General features: G+C 39.4%; 1 protein-coding gene across 1 annotated transcript; it reads left to right on the top strand.

Moving 5' to 3' along the window:
- Positions 1-163: 163 nt before the first annotated feature.
- On the top strand, positions 164-11,369 carry snx27b (sorting nexin 27b). Its single transcript, XM_053326803.1, has 13 exons — positions 164-495; positions 4,869-5,100; positions 5,611-5,803; positions 5,963-6,027; positions 6,116-6,220; positions 6,387-6,465; positions 7,614-7,777; positions 7,893-7,982; positions 8,412-8,561; positions 8,668-8,796; positions 9,494-9,553; positions 9,647-9,695; positions 9,826-11,369. Exons 1-13 carry the CDS (start codon positions 164-166, stop codon positions 9,891-9,893), a joined length of 1,716 nt encoding a protein of 571 aa, XP_053182778.1. The 3' UTR covers positions 9,894-11,369.
- The last annotated feature ends 6,130 nt before the right edge of the window (positions 11,370-17,499 follow it).

The raw sequence follows: 17,499 nt of genomic DNA, 5'->3' as shown, positions 1-17,499 counted from the left end.
TGGGGCGGGCTTGCGAAACATCGGAAGCCTTCGGCTTTTTCCGGTGGATCCCGATCAGTTAGCTAGCCAAGACGATTAGCCTGGTGGCACCAGCTAGCTAATGTTCGCAGGTTATTTTTAATGTTAGCTGACTTCGAGTTGATGATACAAATAGTGTAGAAAAATGGCGGATGTCGAGGGACAAGGGAGTTGTTCATCGGTCCCTCCGCTGCCTCACCCTTCCTCTAGTAACGGCTCCGGTAGCGGTAACGTTACACCGGGCACCGGCGGCAGCTGCCAGACGGCAACCACCGTTACTTCAGGCCCGCGGCTAGTTCGAATAGTGAAGTCGGACTCGGGCTATGGTTTCAATGTTCGGGGGCAAGTAAGTGAAGGAGGGCAACTACGAAGCATTAACGGGGAACTGTACGCTCCGCTGCAGCATGTCAGTGCCGTCCTACCGGGAGGTGCCGCCGACAGAGCCGGTATTTCGAAGGGGGACAGGATTCTGGAGGTGTAAGTGGCTAATGCACTCAAAAACAGATTATAAATCATGTACAAAAGGACCCTTTCATGTCATGTTGTTTAAGTGAATGAAAACCAAGGCAAACAAGAACTGTTAGTACCACCAGTCAGTCCAAGCCTGTGTGTGCATGCACTGGAGCACACTGGACTTGCAGGTTCATCCTAATGAAAGGGGAGTCTGTGTCAGAGAGAAAAGATCCAGTGATCATTAGCAATTCTCGTCACACTGAAACCTATTCCTCACATCCACAGCATGTCAAATAATCTCAAAACGCCCCTCGCATACAGCTATAGCATTCTAACCAGATGCAGTGTGTGCTATGTCTGCATCACACACTAGTGTAGCTTGTTTTGCTTAAATTAATCATCAAGGTCAAACCATTAACATCAGTGAATTTGGTAAATTAACCACACATGGCTCTGGTGTGTCTATCACTGAACACTGATGTGTCTGCTGCATTTAGGATAGAAGTGGCTTTCCTAGCTGGGACCTTAGTATGCATGGAGATTGCTTGCTGATGTTAGGCTCTGTTGCTATGGAGAGGAACACGCAGCACACAGCTCAGCATCAGTGCTGGAGCTACTCTGTGTGTGTCTGTGTGTGTGTGTGTGTGTGTGGGAAAAAAAGAAAAAAGGGGATGCAGAAAGGGAGGGATGCCTTCAGTTCAATTCTGATTGGCTTCGCTCTCTTAAATTCTGCGTCTTATTGGCTAGCTCCTGCACACTGCTTTGTTAATGGGTGGCCTGCAGTAACCTGGCAATTTGTTGACCCCATTATTTCTGGGTGTTTGTGTGTGCAAGCATGTGGTTGTATGTGTTAGTTTATTAGTATATTGTAACATAGGAACACCCTTTTAGCACTTCTTAAATCCTCCGATGAGTTATTTTTGTCAATAGCGTCCCTTGATTATTGGCTCCATTCATTGTGTTGAATGATAATGAATGTTTATGTTTAGGCCTGCCTTTTACACTTGTTAAGTGTTAATACTGCTTTAATGTCTCCCCCACTGCATCTCTCCAGGTTTGTCCCAAATGTGGCTAGAGCTTTACATATTTATTGTTGTTTTCACCCTAATGTTTGACTTCGGTGTCAAAGCAGAATAAATCAGTATACAGACAGTGGAGTAACACTAGCTCCAGTGGTATAGAGCATCTGCTATTCTCTATATAATCAATATTTCTTTGCACATTTACACACAAGTTCTGCTTCTCAGCTTTTGATGCAGAACAATCTATAGTGTAACACAACTCCCCCCCCCCCCCAGCATCCTGCTTAATGATAAAGGCTATTACATATGGCTGTTACAAGTTCATCATACTGAACAATATTCATCCTCTCTATAAGCGTTTAGCCTTGGGTATGAATGTGTGAATATTTGCTTGTACATGTAAGTAATTGTGCGTGCACAAGGTGCAGAATTGAAAGTTCTAATTTTTTAAAATTAATTATTACCTTGAAATATAAACACAATAGAAGTGAAAGCATGACACATTTAAAATGTCTCTTAAAAACTGTTTATCACGCTCAAAAGTGCTGAGATGGCAGGTGCACAGGACACCACATCAGGTGCTTATTATATAGTCATACAGCTGCTGGAATGAAAGAGCTGCCAAAATGCTTAGTCTGTAGTTTATATTGTTAAAGACAGTTGCTCTTTTTTCTCACTACACCTGGTGACCGGTTTTCTCATTTCTATTTAAATGATCCTCAACAGTTTTAGCTTTTCCGTGTGAGCCCTGTTCAGAGGGCGTTGTTTGACTCATTTAGCTTTTTGTTGCTATTGACATCCATAAGTATTAAAAAGCATGTGTCCACTGAGCTTTAGTCCTCTGTCACCCAGCCAACGTAAGCCATGCCGTGACATAACAGCTGACATAACAGATCAGCTGTCAGTCACAAGTTGTATCTGAAGCATTTCCTGCCCTGGATTGATAGTCTATGTTCCACCTGACAGTGGGGACGTGTTAATGTTCTGGACAGCAGCTCGCCCTCCAGCCATCCATCAGACGTGGTTTGGTAATATCATGGTGTGTTGCATTCAGTGCATGGGTCAGTGATAAATAAGGGTTGGCAAGATGAGCAATACAAACATATCTTTAAAAATGTCTTAACAGCAGCATCAGGTTAGTTAAAATTTACATTTTGTATTTTAGTTGGTTTTATGTTTTATTTGCACCATTTTAACCAAAACAAAGACTGAATGCTCCTGAAAATGTCAAATGGTGTAACCACAAAAGAAAGATTAATATTAAATATTTTATCAACTAGTGTTGATAAAACACTCGACGAGTGTATTTAAGTGTACAAATAATTACTTCATTTTAGAAATTGATATTGTTCCTAATTTACATGATTCCCCAGATAAAATTTAATATTTAGAACAATTGTATTCCAATATAAAAAGTTATAATGTAAGATAATGACAAACTAGTTGATATGCGGTTTTATTGAGGATTTTTTTGAAGTGTAATTATTTGGTGCAAAGTTTTTATGGTTATACAACTTTGCCATAATCCTCTAATATATTCTCTCAAAGTGGATTAAAAGCAGACATTTTATACTGGGTCCATAAAAAAATTAACTGAGCAAGGTATTTCTACATTTATTTTCAAATTTGAACCCCTTTAAATTTGACTAAACCACATGGACACAAAAAATGTCATTGACCCACATATAAATACTAGGTCACTTTGGGAAATCATGAAAATCAGCAAACAGGACGGCTTAATGGCAGCATTGTATTACAGGTTAATTTAGTCAGTGTGATGAAGAGTCTTGTTTTAATGGTACTTGTTCTCATTTATTATGGTTCTTCTTTCATCTTTTGAGATTTTTGTGTTTTGCCTCCTTTTGAGAGCTAGATATAGTTTTTAATTACCCACAGTGATATCTACTTTCACAGCCCTTTAACTTATACTATACAGACTTATACAGATATCCACATAGCAACACGCTGATATACACAATACATGAAATATACACAGCTGCACATCTATGTCCTTGTCTATCCCTGCCCATATGATCCTTTCAACTCCCCATGTCTGGTTACTGCTAAGTCCACTGTTGACCAAAGAAAAGAGTAAAAAAACATCCAACCTCATTATTTTGTTGATTAATCATTTTGTCTACAAATCATCAGAATATTGTAAAAAAAGCCAAAAGAAGCTTAAAATCATTACATTTTTGGCTTTGTTGCCCTTAAAATATGACTAAATCTATATCATAATAGTTGCTGATTAATTTTCTGTTGATCGACTAACCAATGAATTGACTAATCATTACAGCTCTATTGCGTCTGATACATAAGATTTCATGACACGATTGTTTTCACCTGTGTCAAAGACATGATCCCTCAACAGCTTCCCACCTGTGAACACAGCCCATAGACCACCTCTTTACTCTCCATGAAGAGATGACAGAAAATGAAGATGTAAAAATCATTTTAAAATGTTGTTTAGCGTCATGCATTTGTACACCATTACAACCATTTAAACTGTGGCGGAAGTTAATGGTTAGTGGTTATTTAGGTTTACCCCAAGTTATTGACTGAGTTGTGTTAAGGTAATGTAAATTAATAATATGTGGTAGTCATGGTTTCTGCAGTCTATGGGAAATGTTTAATATATGTTTTGCCAGTTTATACATTCATGCTAATATTTTTGTAAGTTACTGTTTAAATTGTAAAAACCCATACATCAGTAGAAAACAAAAAGCAGTGAATCATTTCCTTTATTGTATTTCATTCCGGCATAGCTTGAGAGCAATGTATATGTGCCCGCGCCCACATGAGACAGGAACTTGTTTTACAAAGTGTCAGAAACAGCTAGAGATGATGCCTTTAGAAGAAGTGCTGTGGCTGCTTAAAGTAAAAAGTTAACTATAGCTCAGGTCGCTACAGCACTGTCATCAACACAGGCGTCTGATGCATGGTAGGCAAAGTGCACACACCCAGTGTTGCCCATGTTCAGCTGAGCCAATGACATAAACCAAAGATCCTATTCCTGAGGGGGTGAGATGTGAACCCAGGTGGTCACTCTGCCACACATAAACAGAAGCTATGTCTTAAAATCACTGCAGCTTAGCACACTAATACTTTATGCCAGTTTATACAGAATTCATATAATAAGTGGAGAACTCAGTAATGCTCACTGTTGATTAAAAATGTCCATTCTAAGAAACATTTAATGTAACTCTTCGTCCTTGCTCCTGACATATTTCTCCTATCATAATTCAAACCATTTTAAACTTGTATTTATAGTATTTGACTGCATTATATTGTAAGACTTTTCTTGTATTTTACAACAGTAATAAAAGTGTTTTTTTTTTGCTCTTGACATCTACTTCTCCTTCTCTATTCCACCAGTAACGGGGTGAATGTAGAGGGAGCGACCCACAAGCAGGTAGTGGACCTGATCCGGGCCGGCGAGAGAGAACTGGTGCTGGCTGTGCTGTCAGTCCCGCCCCAGGAGGCTGACTGCCTGGATCCTGGAGACGATGGTTCAGCCCAGTCCTGCTACGACTACTCTGACAAGCAGGCCGTCCCCATCTCTGTGCCCAGCTACAAACACACTGAGCTCAACCAGGAAAAGTTTGTGGTGGGTGAATGTATGGATGACTTACTGAGAGGAGGATGGGGAATTTTGAAGCACTGAAGACAGTGAATGTTAAGATTCAAGCAAGTGATTTTCCGCTCACATGCACAGCAACAAAGCAGCAACTATTGTTACCAGATGCACCAGAGATACGTCATGATGAGTTTATCTACAGTGTCCACCTATAACTCTTGAATGTTAACTTTGTGCTGACGTCTGTTGTTAGACTAAACATCTCAACACACTTTAAAAAAAGTTCTATGACACAAAGGTTTGAGTCACAGCCAGGCTGACTTTCCACGTCTACATGTCAGAACAGTGTGAATAATAAATGGAAGTCTGCTTGTCACCAGATTAATGTCAACTCATAATGGAGGTTGAGCTTTTTTTAGATTTAATCTCAGTGGACACAATATCTGATGAGACACAAATTACCTGAAGACCTGTGAAAACTATAATTCCCTCACTTTAAGACATACCCTATATATTTGTTGTTCTTTGCTCTCCTTACAGGTATATAATGTCTACATGGCGGGCAGGCAACTGTGCTCCAAGCGCTACAGAGAGTTTGTGATCCTACACCAAAACCTGAAAAGGGAGTTTGCCAACTTTACATTCCCCAAGCTCCCTGGGAAATGGCCTTTTTCCCTTTCGGAGCAGCAGCTAGACGCACGACGCAGAGGCCTGGAAGAATACCTGGAGAAAGGTGAGGGAGAGGAAGAGATTCAGAGTTTCTACAAAATTTTGTTAAAGCCAAGACTGCATCAATCAGTGTCATAATGTCTTGAGCTTTTAAAGTTAAATTATAGGGCAGAAAGGGTGTGGAAAACAATCATGACCTATGTTCTGTGTGTATTATCTGCAGTGTGCTCTGTGCGGGTAATTGGAGAAAGTGACATCATGCAGGAGTTCCTCTCTGAGTCGGATGAGGTAACGTAGAAAAATATATTTATGTGTGTGTGTGTCCTTTTGTGGTCTTTTCCCTGTGGCTCACTGCATTTGGTGTCTCCCTCTCTAGAACTATAACGGCGTGTCAGATGTGGAGTTGAGAATAGCCATGCCGGATAAGACCACACTCACTGTCAGAGTTCGCAAAAACTCTACCACAGACCAGGTCTACCAGGTAAACACACACACACACACACACACACACACACACGCACACACACACACACACACACACACACACAGGCCTGTATTACCATAACCATTAAATAGCTTGACCTCATTACAGTGTGTGCTTTATGCTTCCTTCTTTCACTCTGTCTCTACTTCTCTTTCTTTGCCAGGCTGTGGTTGTGAAGTTAGGCATGGACAGTATAACAGCCAGCTACTTTGCTCTGTTTGAGGTCATCAACCACACCTTTGGTAAGTTGAGACATGTAATTCAACCTTTTGTGCATGTTTGTGTGTATGTTGATGCTTTTTTTTTTCGACACTGAAAATATTCTCAATTTTTGTCAAAACACAGCACAAATTTTGACTTTAGTAGTCACCAATGTCACCTAATGACAGAGTGGGGAGAGAGAGAAAAATATTAGCATTTCGTTTGGCGTGTTTTGACTCCATAGCCATCATTTCTAATAAATAGCTGTGGACCTTTACAGATGAATGTTATTATATTTCTGTTCTATTAAAAAAAGAGGATAACATTTTTGGTCCTTGTTTCTTTAAAGTCAGTGTGGTACAAGGATATGTCAACTTAAAAACAATCAACTAAAAGAAAGCTTTATCCGAGGTAGTCCTTTTCTTCCCACACAGTGCCATTGAATTTATTCTACATGAAGTGTGAGCTGCTTATACTGGAGTTATGCTTCTCTGGGCTGCACGTAGGCGAAAACACCCATCTCTGTGTGTGTTTGCAGAGATGTCAACCTGTGTCTTCAGAGAAGCTTCATTCCAGTTTTAAGACAGAAGCAGCAGCACATTAGCAGTAAAAACAAGAGTCATATTTGATGAGAATTCCAGTTTTGTATCCAGGTTGGATAACTTAGAAATTAAACAGTCCTTATACCTCAGTGATGCTGAGAAAGTCATCCAAGATCATAAATATTTGAATCCCTCTTTTCTCCATACTGAAGGAAAGGGAGCAGTTTGAATTGAAGATGAATATGGATGATGAATTACCACCCTTACTATAGCCTTACGGATGTATCTTGTTACATTTAATGTAGAATTAGTGTAATTAAAACCGAAGTAATATCATTGGTCTTTTAATCCCTTATGTATTAGATCATAACCTGTTGGCACAACATTTTAGTATAAATTGTAGAGCAGAGTGACTGTTTTTCTGTGGCTGGAGAGGATCTCTTTGCTCTACTATTGAGAAGTGTTGATCAGTGCAGTTGTAGTTTAATAACTTCAGCAATTAATTTGTGCTTTTAATAACTGCTCAGTTGATTTTATTTTCTTTTTCGACTGCATACCAACAAGATGAGAACATCAAACAGCAATCTAGTGTCACATGTCGAAGTGGGATCTCATTCTCTCCCTCCTGTTTTTTCTTTCCTCTTCAGTGCGTAAACTTGCCCCCAACGAGTTCCCCCACAAACTGTATGTACAGAATTATACCTCAGCCATCCCAGGAACCTGCCTCACTCTGCGCAAGTGGCTCTTTACTACAGAAGAGGAGATTTTGCTCAATGACAACCAGCTTGCTGTCAACTACTTCTTCCACCAGGTGCATTCACATGACATTATGTGTTTGACTGGTGTGTGTGTCTGTGTGTGTGCGTGTGCATGTGTGTGTGTTGGTTTGGTTTTCTTATAATGTCCTCTTTCTGGCCCCATTACAGGCAGTGGATGATGTGAAGAAAGGCTTTATCAAAGCAGAGCAGAAGTCCTACCAGCTGCAGAAGCTAGCAGAGCAGAAGAAGATGTCCATGGTCAGTCTCTAACATACCACACAGCTACTCTAATACTGTCTTCGAGAACATAGAGACAGATATGGGTTTTTTTCATAGATCCGTATACTTTATGTCATCCCCACTCTCCCACCTGCTCAGTCTCCACTGTGTATGATTTAACGATGTGGAAAAGGTGCAGAGAAGTAGAGGAAGTAGAGAGTGTAGGTTTGATTTAAGTGTCACTGGCAGAAATCCTTGCTAGGAAAATGTGCATATAGAAAGTGAGCGAGTTCTCCTATGTCTAAAAACATAAATAACTTTGGAGGATTAAACTTCTTGCAGCAGGCATATGCTCACACCATACTGTATCTTCACATCAGTTGGGCTGCAGAGAATAACTAGTATCTACCTACCTTCACTTTGTCACTTTTTGTTCTATCTTGTGTCCCCTACCTCCTTCTGTCTCAGTATCTGAGTTTGTTGAGGGGTTGCGAGGGCTACAATGAGATCATATTCCCTCACTGTTCCTGCGACTCCCGGCGTAAAGGCCATGTCATCACAGCCATCAGCATTCACCACTTCAAGCTGCACGCCTGCACAGAGGAAGGGACACTTGAGGCAAGGGCAACTGCTTGTTGTTTGTTTTGTGTGTGCCTTTCTATATGTAAATTTTTTTTGTGTAGAATCAAGTGTGTTTGCTTAAAGCCTCCCTACTTGGTTTCAGAACCAGGTGATTGCATTTGACTGGGGGGAGATGCAGCGATGGGACACAGATGAAGAGGGTATGGCCTTCTGCTTTGAATATGCACGAGGAGAGAAGAAACCACGCTGGGTCAAGATATTTACACCTTATGTGAGTGTCACACACTAATGTTAACACTACTTCACATTTGGAACTAGTAGTGTTAAACACATTTCTTTTCTATTTAGATTTGTGTTAGGCTCCTGGAATCAACACACTTCTTCTGCCAAAAGAAGGGCATACATACCTACATACCTGTAACCCGTGGCAACCATATATACATTCAGAGAACAATAGTGTCAACAACTGGAATGCAAAAAAATACGACACATAGTTAGAACCACCCCCACAGCGACAAAAGAATATAAAAATATAAATAAATACAAATGGAAATATAAGGAAATATAAAACCCAATGATATTTGGTCCTGCACCTGTGTATACATAGTTTTTCAGCTGTAAGCTCCCTGTTGAAAGTGTTTACATTTATACTTTTGAATAACTAGTTCCCTGATGATCTTACTGTTTGCAAAAAACATCACTTGTAACCGCTTGTTATTGTCAGTGTTTGCATATACAGTACATATACAGTGTTTGAATTCCTGTTGTATTTCCCGAGAACTGGCTTTACTGTCTAATATGCTGTTAAAGTAGAATATAAATGCTCAAATTAAGTGCAGTGACAGCTATAATTGAAAGGAGAAGAAGTAAAACTTATGACCACTATCATCTTGTTTGTCTTTGTTTTTTTTTTTAAATCTCATTCAATGTTTCTTTCTTTTTGTTTGCTGTGAACGGCTGCTGTTCAGTTTAACTACATGCATGAGTGCTTCGAGAGAGTCTTCTGTGAGTTGAAGTGGAGGAAGGAGGTAAGCACCATCTACTCACAGAGTAACTCACTCTATTACAAGCCATTTATACGTGTGCTGAACTCATAGCTGCTACTGTATGTGTTTGTACAGGTGGAAGAGGAGGCTACAGACAAGGACAATAAGAACTGCAGTAAAGATGGTATGTGTGGCAAGGTAAGGCTTTGCCTGCCTCTGTCCATTCTTTGATGCAAGAATAATCCTTGGTGAATTTCTCTGTTTTCTCCCTCTGAGTTTGTCTATCTTTGTCCTGTTTTCTGTTTCTGTTGCAGAATATTTTCCAGCTGCTGAGGCACAGAAGGGATGGAGGCACCCAGGAAGGGAGATCGTTACCTCTTAACTTCACGCCGTCACCATCGACTCAGCTCAGCTCGGCCCTCATCTAGCCCCACAACCAGAAACACTCAGCTATTAATTACATGGTCATCATTTATACTCCATCAACTACAACCCGAGAAGCTACCCGCGATACATGCAAACCGACAAGCATCTGCAAATGAACAAATCGAATAAACAGAAGCATAAAAAGCTACAGACACACGAACCAGGTCTCTTGAATCCAGCACATCATAATCATGCATTAAGCAAAACTCTCAAAACAAAGTGAGGCCTCTAAAAACTTGAAGTTATGGATTCATGCAAGCCTTCCTCTTATTAGCAGGGACTTGAAGAAGAACGTGACGCGTACACAAGGACGACTTGAGCCTCCACTGAAGAAGAAAGCTGAAAAAAGTGATTCTTGCTGGACTAACAAGGGAAAGAGAAAGCTGTTAGTGCTCACAAAAGGGGAACTGATCAACGATGCTGAGGGTTAACCACAGGAAGACCCTCCGCTTCTCAATTTGTGGATCAGCACAGCAGTGTCTCGTGTGTCTTTTTTGGCCAGTTAAAAGCAGTTGTAAGCGTGCAAGTGTGTTTGTGCATGTTTACTAAACTGTGCTTGCAAGGGGTCCCAAAAAGCAGGTGAATGTAAGTTGCAGCTGATTCACATCTCATGCATAAATTTCCATCTGTTTGGCGCTAAAAGAAATCTGCATTTATAGAAGAAAACTATTAACATTGTAACGTGGCAAACGAGAGAAGGGGGAGAGAAAGCAGACATTTTGCAGGATTGTTTCATTCAGGTGTTATTTTAAAGATTTAGGTGCACAGAGTAGACAGCTGTGATGGTTTGATACATGAGCAGGAACATTTATACACTAATGTTGCACTTTATCAACAGTATTAACAACCTCCAAACGTGGGATATGTAATATAAGAAGCATACAGTGGGCATAATACTGGAACAAGCCTGTACTTAGTTTACCTTTTATTTTTGACTGACTGCCATGTGCAGAACAATGCATTAAACTTTTACGTATTTATAGTATTATATGAACACGCCATGGAAAATGTAGGTTGTAGAGCAGCATTGGAGAAGGAGTTCAGTGCAGTTCAGTGTGTGCATTGTGCATTACCCAGAAGAGACAGCAGGGGTCCTTCTCTTCCTTCCTGCTCCCTGTCTGGCAGTGATTACTTTGTCTCAGAGAACTCCCAGCAGGATTTATAATAGGCCTGTAATTCAAATGGCCTTTACGCGGAGCACTATCTGTCTTTGTAGCTGGTACTTTGCCGTTCTGTTAAGCCACTCATGCACTCCAGATTCAGGTTAAATGGAAAGACAATTTCTTAGCAAAAAGGGCGGATTGTATCCTTCATCAACATGATAAATATAAACATAACTGCACATTCACTGAACGCTTTGCAGCAACAGTTTATCATATTAGACTGGAGTGATGTCTTATATGATAAATTGTGTAGTTTAACATCCCTCTAAAGAAACCCAGTTAATGTTCTAAAATAATAGTTTCTGTATTTATTTTTTTTAATTTGATGATGCCATAGAAACAACAAATCAATGACGAATGTAATTACAGTTCATAACATCATTTAAAACTTCACACTACATGTTAACATTAAATATTAATCATTGCTCAGTGCAATATTGTGATGTGACTACCTTTTCTATAAAATATGAATAGATTTATTGTGCCCTAGAGGAGCTTTTTTGAACGTTCTCGCTTTATTCAGCAGATAGCAAATATTCAGTCACTGCTGGCTTTATAAGACGAGTCCCCTTATTATGGGGACATTATCTAAAATCAATACACTGTATATCATGATACGGCTTATGTATGAAAAATCACACACAAAATGATCAAACCAATGTTCAAAGCAGATAACTGTTTCAAAAAACAACAACAAAAACTTCAGACACATTTTCTAGGGTTTTAATCACAGCTTGTTCTGAACCGACAACAGAAATGTATAAAAAGATAACATGATATGATAATGCCACTGAATCTCAGTAAACAGTAATAAGTTTCGCCCAGCCCCATCGCCTTTTTAGCTCATTATGAGAATGTTAACAGTGTTTTTGTAATCTGCAAGCAAGTAAAGAGTCTCAGATTGACACCCTGCTAAGAGTGCTTGTTATAATGATGGTGCTGTTCACAAAAGCCATTTTGGGTGATTAATGAGCTTCAGCAGACCCTGGTGGGTGCAAAGGAGGTTTCATTGAATGTGTTGAGCCTTGACTTGAGAGATTGAATGTACAATCCTAAAAGGCTGAACGCATTTCCCAGGATTCTTGTCTGTTTATTGGACCGCGTCTGATGTGGTCGATTGTCTGATCTGCCCACACTCAAGTGTGCACTCTCTCTTCTCTCACCTCTGTCTTTCTCGCTCTCTCTCTCATCCTGACTCCAGACAAGACTCGCTTCTCACTTGCATTATTTATTTCAGTAAGATAATAAATCCAGCATCTCTGTTGTTAAGTTGTTCACCTGATAAGGTTTGGCTTTCAAAGAGTCACGCTAAGAAGAGGATGGAGATTGACAACCTGCAGATCCTTTGACATGTTGAAATGTAAAATTTAAGACAAGGGTTTGGTTACGTCGCTTACTGTAATAAATTGTAACATATTCTTTTAAATAAACCGATTTATTGATGCAATGTTTTTGTCCCTTTGGATTTTTTTAACAGTCTTAAGTTAACATTGTGTATTGGAACCTGGGACCTGGAAGTCCAGTAGGTGGGAATATAGAACCGTTAAGTCATGGTGGATTTATCCTGTAAAGATGATTTTACACCAGTACTCCCACGCTCCCTTTGTGTACCCACATCTGTTTTCCTTCTTCCTCCCTTCCCTCCTCAACTGCAGCGTCTTTTAATGAGATCTGGGAGACAATTACCCAACAGGCAGAGAAACGGCCGTTGCATATCGACCCACATTGAGTGTATCCACCCAGTAATTAATAGTTATTGACTGTTGGTGATGTGGGGTATTACCTGAGAACATCTGAATTTTGAAAAGCTAACATCAAGAATTTGAAGAAACAGTTTTTTTCATACTGTCCGGCCCCTTTGTATGAATTAATCAAGACTTGGACTTGCTTTTAGATGATTGACAGACTATTTGACGTTATGAACAGCCGCAATCCCCGTGCCAAAGGATTCAAAGTTACTTTCCCAAAGGAAAGATTACTCGTAATCTGATTACTTTCCCAAAATTAAGCTGATTACTTGGTATCGGATTACTCTCCCATATATATATATTGCTTTGGTTGATTTTGATAACTATCCTGACGCGCCATCTGTTTTTGCACCCTGTTATCATCATCATCAGCAGCAGCATCATCATCATCATCATCATCAGCACATACTTTTAACACCTTCAAAGTTGTGAAAAAATACCCAACAGACCAATGGAGGACTCCAGAAGACCCACTGCTGTGAAAAGAGGCTTCTAGTTTGCTGAATTTAAGCAAAATCTACTTTTGCTATGAGACTGAGAAATGTACTTTACTCTTTGCTTCCATCTTGCAAGCTCAGAATCCATTCTTTGAAAGAAAAAAAAAAGACTTTGTATGTCTTAGATTGATGCTTTAAAATGATTTTATTTTGAATGATTGATTTAATGTAATTCCCTGGAGATAACAAGAACTGTAGTAAAAAATTTGAAAAGTCTTAAATCTATTTTTAAATAATCAATTATCAATAGCAGAGCCTGATAGGAATTCATATTTTATGACATAATTTATGTGATCTTCAAAGAAATCTGTAAATGGTGATATCGCTGTTAAACCTGATATTATCCTTCTCCTCACGTTCAAAGCTCTTAATGATCAGGCTCCATCATATATTAAAGAGCTTACAGTACCTTATGTACCTACTAGAACACTGCGCTCCCAGCATGCAGGATTACTTGTGGTTCTTAGTACATTCAATAACCTAAACTTCTTCCCCGGAGTTGTCTGTGCTTTCACCTCTCACAGGTAGTCTGGGCCTGGAGACGTCCAGATGACAGATTCCAGTCCCGGACCTTCTAGCTTCAATGTTGATTTTCAATGTGCTTCTCTCTCCTATTCTTCCTTTCTCTCCTCTCTACCTGGCCGCCCACTTCTGAGTCTGGTTCTGCCTGAGGTTTCTTCCTGTTAAAAGGGAGTTTTTTCTTGCCACTGTCACCAAGTGCTTGCTCATATGGGAATGTTGAGTCTTAAAGTTAAAACCTGAAGAGTTTGGTTTAGAACCTGCTCTATGTGTAAAGTGCCTTGAGATGACTTTGTTGTGATTTGGCGCTATACAAATAAAGATTGATTGATTGATTGATTGATTGATTGATTGATTGATTGATTGATTGATTGAGGTTAAATCAATGAATTTTAACATATTTTTAACATGTTGCAACCATCCCTGAATGTGTTGCAGTGGGTCCGTTACAACATCTGACTTCTTCCATTTAAATATTGTAAACACTATATTATATGTAATCATCTATAAATGGTATGGGTAATTAGCTGACAAATGTACATTTAATATATAAAACTTTGGTTGGTGTAGTCCAAATACAAAATGTCTTACAACTGTGTCCAGTCTCCCTAATCCTAAAACAAATTAATTCAGGGGTCCTCTTTGTTGGAACCGTTTATGAAATCATATTATGAATTCCACCAGTCCAAAATCATTATAAGAAATTAACCACACTCTTCTTCCTGGATCACTTTCATTATCATATTCCATGCATCGGTAAGTTGTCACCTTTCTTGATACACTTGTAACAACATAGTTTTTTATGTTTACCTTTTGTATGTATTTGTCTGTATTTCTTATTTAATGTCTCACCATAGGAGGGCCACCCAACAAGCCCATATTGGCTCCTCCTGCATATTTTTCTTAGTTATTGTTTTTGTGTTGTTTTTCTTGTATTATGTTTTATTTTATTTTATGTGCAACATTTTTTTTTATTAATTCATAGATTCAGTTACTTTCTTATGAAATTGAGGCATTGATACTTAATAATCTAACAACCAAAATGTGAAGTATTGTGTTGTAGGAGGTTCAGTCATTGTTATTGTTGTCTCAGCAGCCACAGCCTGTAGCCTATATCTCTGAGTTGTTTTGCTTTACTGATTGGTTTCCACCCATATTTCAAAACCATATAAGTCAGGAGGGCTGTGGTTGTCTTTCTATGGATGTTCTTTTTTTTTTTTTTACATTTTTGAATTGATTAACCTATATTAAAATATCACACTACTCAAGTATTACTCCTTTTATATGTTCTCCCCCTCTGTTAATTGTTTCCACATAAGTAAACACCCTACTGCACAAGCAGAAGTGAGAGTGAACAGCATATGTGCACGAGAACTGGGGAGAGCTTCAGGAGTATATGCATGGTTACTGCATTAGGTCTGCAGCAGGGTTCTCACTTTACCACTTGATGTGTGAGTGGCTTTGTGTTTGTCATGCTTGTGTGGATGTATGTGCGCAAATTTGCAGCCACAGATTTGAGTGGGCCTTGATACCAAATATGTTTTCTGCATCCTGCATGCTGCTCATTGCATGCTGCTCTGTTTTGTATGTGTCGGTTTGCTTCTCCTCTGAACAAACAGCTCGGCAGGAGCTGTTGCCACAGAGCAGGTGGATGACAGAGTCACTGGAGGAGGAGAGTATCTTAGATTTATTACCTGTGCTGTATTGCGTCTCTCAGCTGTGTTAGTCTGCAGCCCCACCAGTCACACACACAAAGGAGCTCAATAGGCCATTGAAATGTGCTGTGAATTGATCGAATAGTGCACTACCCTGCTATCACATGCAGCACATACAGTGCTTACAATGAGAAAGTTTAAAGCCAAATTAATAGTACAGCTATGCCAAGACACCAATTAGCCAAATTCAATCATCATAAAGTGTTTACATTATTTCATAGTCAATCATTTTACATGCGGTTTGCCAAGATCCTTCACATAAATTGTGATTAAGACACTCTGCCAATTCAGAATATATGTCCAGTCACCCCTAAATGCTGGTCTAAGTACAGTTCAGCAGCTGCAGCATCCAAGGGGGGGAGGAGGAAGTGGCATTCATCCCTCTCCCCCACCTCCTCCCTTCTCTTCCTCCTCTCTTCTCCCTCTCTCATTAATGAGCAATCAGTTAAAAAACTGTATTGGTTCCTATTTGCTTTCTCAGCACATTTTTCATTCCCTCCTCTTTTCCTCTCAACCAAGCAACCAAGTTCTTTCTGCACTCTTTCATTCTGCATCCTCTCCATCTCTGTGCCTCTGCATAGCCCTCCCTTGCATCTCCCTCTTCTGTGTCTTTCTTCTTCCTTTTGGCCCTCTTCACACACACCCTCCCTTCCTCCTACTCCTGTCCTCTGTTTCTGCGTCCTTTTTGAACTTCGATCAGAGGAGGGGAGCCAGGGAATAGAAAACTGAATGCAAGTCTAGAGAGTACAAAAGATGAGGCAGTTTATTTCACAGTGTTTACATCTTTGCCTGTCACAACCTATTGGTGTTTTGAGAGTCCAAAACTTCTGCAACCTGCCAGAGGTGTTAAATTTATGTCATGATTTACACTCAAAGCCAGGGTCATGGAGATTATATTTTTCTGCATACACACGTTTGAGTGTGTGGGTGGATGAGTGAGGGTGTATTGCGGTGTGCACACATAAGATCAAAAACCTCCTGAAATTCTTCGGAAGCTGACATGACCTATGATTTTTCTCTTTTCAATCTGAACCTCATTAACACCTGCACAGACAGACTATGGTGTTCCACATTTTGAATACAAACTGGAATCTAGTGTCTCCCATAATCAGAAATTAGAACATGTACATTATTGTAGTATAGGTATATAGAAAGTGAATGACATACAAAAGATTCCTATGGCAGAAATACTGTGTATTTTGTAGGGGATATGAAACTGACATGTTGTTAAAGGTGATGCATAACTGAATTGCCAACGTCATCATCCCATTACATGGATGATGTCCCAGCTCTATTATTGTGATAAGAATCTCTGGAACAGAGTGTTCATGAAGAATGAGGGGAAAGAAAACACTTTGGACATCTTATTAAATGAAAACCATGAGATAACTGGATTAAATTGAAAATTAAATTGAAATTCTAAAGAAAATAGATTTGCCTCTACTGCAGTATATTTGGGAAATTGTGTAACACAAGAGAAAACAGAGCGTGTCTACTGACAATCAGTTGAAGAGTGTTAGTGAACAAACAAAACCAGTTTTAATGCAACTCTGAACATCTTAACTGTTAAATAAATCCTGCTCATGTGTAAGACCCCCACTATCATTTCACATGCAGCAAATCAGTGTCAGGTTGCTTTTTACTGAATATCTTCATGATGTCTCCCATGACTGCAGTACAAATTCTTTACAAGTCATGCCCCCAGGTTCTCACAAAAAAAGTGGTGATTTTTCTTTAAGATTCTCAACCGCAAAGCTACAAAAACTATTTAATTTAATTGTTACACTTACAAAATATTAACTGATGCTTTTGTCTGCTAGTCCATCATCCATCATCCAAATATCAATGAAACATCCAGAAAACCCATTGCAAGAATGTGTGAACAGCAACTGTGAGCATGATTGGGTTCAATCAGAAAGA

This window comes from Scomber japonicus, chromosome 10 (genome assembly GCF_027409825.1).
Source record: "Scomber japonicus isolate fScoJap1 chromosome 10, fScoJap1.pri, whole genome shotgun sequence".
In the NCBI taxonomy this organism is placed as follows: domain Eukaryota; kingdom Metazoa; phylum Chordata; class Actinopteri; order Scombriformes; family Scombridae; genus Scomber; species Scomber japonicus.
The sequence above is the reverse complement of the archived record's forward strand: the minus strand, read 5'-3'. Positions and strand labels throughout refer to the sequence as shown.

Coding starts and splice junctions, on each gene's coding strand:
- snx27b (XM_053326803.1), top strand. CDS start 164: ATGGCGGATGTCGAGGGACAAGGGAGTTGTTCATCGGTCCCTCCGCTG. Junction 496..4,868: donor GGGGACAGGATTCTGGAGGT/GTAAGTGGCTAA, acceptor CTATTCCACCAG/TAACGGGGTGAATGTAGAGG. Junction 5,101..5,610: donor TCAACCAGGAAAAGTTTGTG/GTGGGTGAATGT, acceptor CTCTCCTTACAG/GTATATAATGTCTACATGGC.